The 1,833-nt window shown below is 39.8% G+C and overlaps 1 protein-coding gene across 1 annotated transcript in view; it reads right to left on the bottom strand.

The window, feature by feature from the left end:
* Positions 1-1,833, bottom strand: part of A2M (alpha-2-macroglobulin) — a 50,800-nt gene that overhangs the window by 46,044 nt on the left and 2,923 nt on the right. Inside the window, exons 2-4 of the mRNA XM_010849376.1 lie at positions 1,682-1,832; positions 349-508; positions 137-189 (exon numbers count right to left, since the gene is read on the bottom strand). Coding sequence (XP_010847678.1) covers positions 137-189; positions 349-508; positions 1,682-1,832 — 364 coding nt within the window. The remainder of the gene's footprint in view (positions 1-136; positions 190-348; positions 509-1,681; position 1,833) is intronic.

The raw sequence follows: 1,833 nt of genomic DNA, 5'->3' as shown, positions 1-1,833 counted from the left end.
TTGCACAATGGCCATGCCAGAAAATATTGTTATCAGCAGATTCTTGCTTTCTCTGGCCCTCCTCCAACACCAAAAACAGACTCCAAGCCTGTTTATACAGATAATAATAATTCTAGATAGATATTAGGAGACTTACCAACTCATTCAGGGGGTGAAAGCTTTCGTCCAACAAGACAATACGAAATTTCACTGAAACAGAAATATTTTCCGTGAGTCCCAGAAACCTTAGGCCAGGTCCGTAGGTTAGTAAGACAAGCTATTAAGGAACCAGAATTCCTTTGACTGGGAAACATGCAAGAGAGGAAGATCTTTCTTTTGGGAAGTTGTCCTGACTATAGGCCTCTGTACCTGTCTGCTCTGGTTTATAGATGGGTTTGTCTGTCTGGACAAAGACCAGGCTCTCTTCGTTTTTAACCAACACTGTGGTCCGCTTCTTGAATTCTTGGGTTGGTCCTTTCACTTGGATGGTAAGGAACATTACCTCTTGACTGGTTGGAGATCTTGGGAGCTGAAACAGAAGAGAGACCCTGAAAACCCACTCATTTCCCAAGTTTCCTCTCCAAGTCCCTCTCCTACTTCTCCCTAGGGGTCTTGCCCCTTTTAATTTCACTGGCCCATTCTCATCGGAGAAAGCTGTCATGGACAGAAATTCATGGACAGGATGACCTCTGTCACTTGTGAATGGGAAGACAGAACAAAAGGTGGAGGAAAACATAACAGTGAGTGAGGTCATAAATGAGATTCACATCTCCTTGTAGATCAGCCAGAACAGTTTTTAAAAAATATTTTTGCTCAATTTATTGTTTTTAATTTTTATTTATATTGGAGTATAGTTGATCAACAATTTTGTGTTAGTTTCGGGTGTACAGCAAAGTGATTCAGTTATTCATATACATGTATCTATTCTTTTTCAAGTTCTTTTTCCATTTAGGTTATTGCAGGATATTGAGCAGACTTCCCTATGCTATACAGTAGATCCTTATTGGTTATCTATTTTAAATATGGCAGTGTGTACATGTCAGTCTCAAACTCCCAATCTATCCCTCTGCCAGTAAGTCTGTGAGTCTGTTTCTGTTTTGAAAATACGTTTATTTGTATGATTTTTTTTTTTAAGATTCCACATGTAAGTGATATTATATGATATTTGTCTTCCTCTGTCTGACTTTCTTCACTTACGCTATGAGAAAGGAAACTGCAATATTTTATTGGCTGGATGCTATAAGGATTCTATACAACTCTGAAGAGATACTGGCTGTACATTCATGGTGATTTCCACAGTTTCACGCTTAGAAAGAGTATGGGATGATGTGTTCTGTGTTCCAGTCAGCCCACCACTGGGGCTTATGTTGAACATTGGCCTAGTATGTTTTATTAGTCTTTTTTCCATTTTCATTTTAAGGAGAAGTCACACTTTCCCTTTGTCTAGTTTTTACTGTTTTGTTTTGTTTTGTTAAGAGGAATTTTCTTCAATCATTAAGCTCATTTTAATATCTCTATAAATATTTGTCTACCGTGGTTGGAAATTCACATGTGGCTTCTTAATTTCTACACTTTGTCGTTACATTTAGATTCCTTCGTGAAGTCCATGCCAGCCTCGCAAAGTCTTATCTTGACTGAATTCTAGATCCCTGTGCTTCTGACCCATAGAAACAAGTGTATTAAGTCAAACTGTCATACTCACAGTGAAGGAGACGCAGTGGAATAAGTCCTTCTCTGCCACCACGTCAGTGAAGAGGCTCCTGTTCTCTCTGACGGACTCCAAGGAGGCGCTGACGGTCACCGTCTCATTCAGGTGGCTCAGAAGAAGGCAGCCCTTCTCAGGGGTCTCCGTAT

The sequence above is a fragment of the Bison bison genome, unplaced genomic scaffold, assembly GCF_000754665.1.
Source record: "Bison bison bison isolate TAMUID 2011002044 unplaced genomic scaffold, Bison_UMD1.0 scf7180017864281, whole genome shotgun sequence".
In the NCBI taxonomy this organism is placed as follows: Eukaryota; Metazoa; Chordata; class Mammalia; order Artiodactyla; family Bovidae; genus Bison; species Bison bison.
The sequence above is the reverse complement of the archived record's forward strand: the minus strand, read 5'-3'. Positions and strand labels throughout refer to the sequence as shown.